At 37.7% G+C, this 3,535-nt stretch overlaps 1 protein-coding gene across 1 annotated transcript; it reads right to left on the bottom strand.

Annotated features, from left to right (window-relative positions):
• Positions 1 to 230: 230 nt before the first annotated feature.
• LOC138645794 (uncharacterized) lies at positions 231 to 2,615 on the bottom strand. Its single transcript, XM_069735307.1, has 2 exons — positions 1,893 to 2,615; positions 231 to 1,142 (listed from the first exon to the last, which is right to left on the bottom strand). The coding sequence occupies exons 1-2, from the start codon at positions 2,552 to 2,554 to the stop codon at positions 404 to 406; spliced, it is 1,401 nt and encodes a 466-aa protein (XP_069591408.1). The 5' UTR covers positions 2,555 to 2,615; the 3' UTR covers positions 231 to 403.
• Between the last annotated feature and the right edge of the window lie 920 nt (positions 2,616 to 3,535).

Raw genomic sequence — 3,535 nt, 5'->3', positions numbered from 1 at the left:
ACTGAGAAGAACAATTTTAACTTATTTGGTTTATAAACTAAAAATAATAACTACACGTGTCAGCATTTTTTGTCAACCAAAATCAACTTCTTGTTGGCTTCCAGGCTGCAAATGATAAGTGGATTGTATTAATAATTACTATATGTAAATAGTCATAAAGGTCATCGATTGTCGTATTCCTGATCTGATTATAACATCAGTCATGTACAGAACATGTAGTAGTAAAATCATGATATTGTTTTAACCTCTTTATTATGGCACAACAGGACACTTAACCCTTTAAAAGTAAAAATTTTTAAGTCACTGAGATTCTAGTGTATTTTTTTCTGAATGTGGGGCCATTATTTCAATTCTCTGCCCCATTCTTGGTCCAAAACCTCATCCTGTACCTATCCAATAATAGTCAACGTTTCTGCATATACTGTGTCTCCAACACATCGGCCAGTGTCTTCAGTAAATCGCTCAGGGTGTTCACCACATCCGCCTTTGTTTTCTTCACATTGTCCGATGTCTTAAACATATCGAACAGTATCTCCCACTCGTCATCCTTGTCGTCCAGTGTCTTCTCCATATTGTCCTCTTCCTTCAAAACATTATCCTGTGCCATTAACAGATTTCTCTGTGTCTTCAATAGATTTCTCTGACTCAATAGATTTCTCTGCCTCAATAGATTTCTCTGACTCAATAGATTTCTCTGCCTCAACAGATTTCTCTTCGTCTTCAATAGATTTCTCTGCTTCTTCAATAGATTTCTCTTCGTCTTCAATAGATTTCTCTGTGTCTTCAATAGATTTCTATCCATCTTCAATAGATTGATTTGTTTCATCAGATATTTCTGCTTCTCTAACAAATTGGTTTGTGTCTTCAACAGACCGGACAGAGTTTTCACCAGAGTCGTCCATCTCTTTATCATCTGCATAACAATATCTGTCTGCTCCTCAGACTCATCTATCTCGTCATCAGATATATCCGGATCTTCAAAAGAAAATTCTGTCTTTACGCTACAAGTATCTGACTCCAATTCTTCTACCGGAGCATCTGTATCATCACTGGTAGTATCGGTCTCATCCCCAGCAGGACATCTCGGCACCAGCAATATTTGTTTCCACAGACGTTCTACTTTGTCGATCAACTTCACCAATCTGATATATAATAATAATAATTAAAAAAAATTATCAAATTAGTTAGATGCAAGGTTAAAAATCAGAACTTACTCTCCTGATAATTTGCCTTTACTTGAGTCCTAGTTTTTCTCCTGACCTTTTACTTTTGTATCTGAATCTAGGGAGTAAGTAAATTTCAGCAGCCGCGTTTATCAGCTCTGGAGCAACTATCTCAGAGTCACTTATAGAAACACAAAGAGGGATATCTATTATTTATCATAAACAGGTTCCAAAATTTGCCACAAGACAGGTATGGTCAAAAATTTCAACTTTTTGCCCTTTGTGTTACTTTTGTAAAAAAATTAATAAAATTGAGGATTTAATAAAATTGAGCTTGATCCCTCCAAGAACAGAGGAATAACTTCCATGAGAAAGTATGTAAAATCAAGAGCTGCTTTAGATTTAATTTTCTGGTGCAGAGACAGCCAACAGATATGCCACATTTATAATACATTCTATACATTCCCTCCCATTGTTTATATACCCAACGTACATAGGTAGAGGCATACACTCTGGATTCTGGGTGTCAGCACACCACCTGGTCAGGGTATTTAGATACAGATCGAGGGTAGTAAAATGAAACTTTGTCCCATATGAGGGAAAAACTACTCATCACCCTGTAGATGTTTCCTACTTGCTCCGCTCTTTCCTCTTTATGGCAGTTTGCAGTAGATCAGTAAATCACCAGACATTATACTGTCTAGAAATAGATAAATATGTGACACCTACCTGATGTGGTTACAGATCCAGGATTTCTCGCACACGGTGTCCCGGGAGGTCTCACCACAGCAGGAGTAGGAGCCGTCTGTGAAGGTTCCAGGATGATCCATGGATGATGTCAGGGCTGAAGCCACCGAGAAAGTGGTCTGAGGACATAACATGGACTGTGGAGACTTCTGCACTCCGTCACTGTTCTCCTGGACTGTATGATCATAACCAAGAATGTGGCAAACCTCGTGGATAATTGTGTCTTGATGGGACTTAAATTTTGGATCCATTTTCCAAAATAGTTCACATAGGTAGATGGTTCTATCTTCAGAGCCGCGGTATACATACGCAACAGTTCCAATATCTTGCTTAGGATCTTTATTTTTTGCAAACGTCACTTTCTCTAGTTCTCGGATCAGCTCCTCCACCAGATCTGTGGTTAGGAATGGACAAAGCTTCTTCAAGTTTAGGTCTCCAAACACCTTGGGATCTTCCACCAGGAGACTTTCTTTTTTCTTCAGAGCATCAGATAAAAGTCGTTGGGTTCGTTCTTTAGCTTCTTCGGCTTCTTTTATCTCATCTTTACTCAGAAAACATGGATTGTTCCTGGTCCTTCTCTTTATCTTCTTTAGCCTCACTTGAATTGTTTCCAGTACCAACAAGAGCTTCAGAAGCCAGATCATCGTCCAGTCTACAGGAATTGTTACCTGTCCAAGTTATTCTGACGTCTTCTTGATATTCTGTGCAGAAAAAGTTCCTTTCATTTTCACTACAGACAACTTTTATTACGTCATATAGAAGCAGAGTAAACAGATTTTTCCCATACAGCAGAATAGCCACACGGAAAATCCCTTCCATTGTCATTGGCGTTTTGTTTTCAGAGCAAACATTTTAATTTTTCAATGCTGTTGCTCAATGGTGAAATGTAGTTTTTATTTCATACAGAAGGCTCCACTGCCATTACTTACACAAAGTATGAGCAAGTCACAAAAGGAAAAACATCACAAGAACAGTGAGAACAAAGACCATTGTTTATTTTTACACTTTTTTTTAGCTTTTAATATTGTTTGATTTGTTTACAATTTAGCATCATTAACTTAATAATTCTTCAAGACGGCGCAATAATTCTCCAAGATGAAATAAGATCCACCATTAGATGATTGTACTGAAATCCGGAGCTTCATCACCAAGAGCCATAATTTAATTTTCTTTAGAGCTTGTTGTTTTTAATTACCATATTCTGGTTTTATATAAAGTATTGAAAAACTTGAATTCACATTTTGCAAAGAAAGGAATGGAAAAACAGCAATTCTACAATTTTTTTTTTTTAATTGAAATATTATCCCTATCACCATGAGGTATAAGCGACATACAGTATTTTCTGGTGTATAAGACGACTGGGCGTATAAGACGACCCCCAACTTTTCCATATAAAATATGGAATTTGGGATATACCCGTCGTATAAGACGTGGGTCATCTTATACGGCGTGTGGTTCCCATGGTCTGGAGGAGAGGAGATTCTCCTTCAGGCCCTGGGATCCATATTCATGTAAAAAATAAAGAATAAAAATAAAAAATATGGATATACTCAGCCCTCCGACGAACCCTGGCTCTCAGCACTGCAAGCGTCTGCCTCCGTTCCTAAGAATGCAGAGAGTGAAGG

This window comes from Ranitomeya imitator, chromosome 7 (genome assembly GCF_032444005.1).
Source record: "Ranitomeya imitator isolate aRanImi1 chromosome 7, aRanImi1.pri, whole genome shotgun sequence".
Classification (NCBI taxonomy): domain Eukaryota; kingdom Metazoa; phylum Chordata; class Amphibia; order Anura; family Dendrobatidae; genus Ranitomeya; species Ranitomeya imitator.
This window is presented reverse-complemented; position numbering and strand designations above follow the sequence as displayed.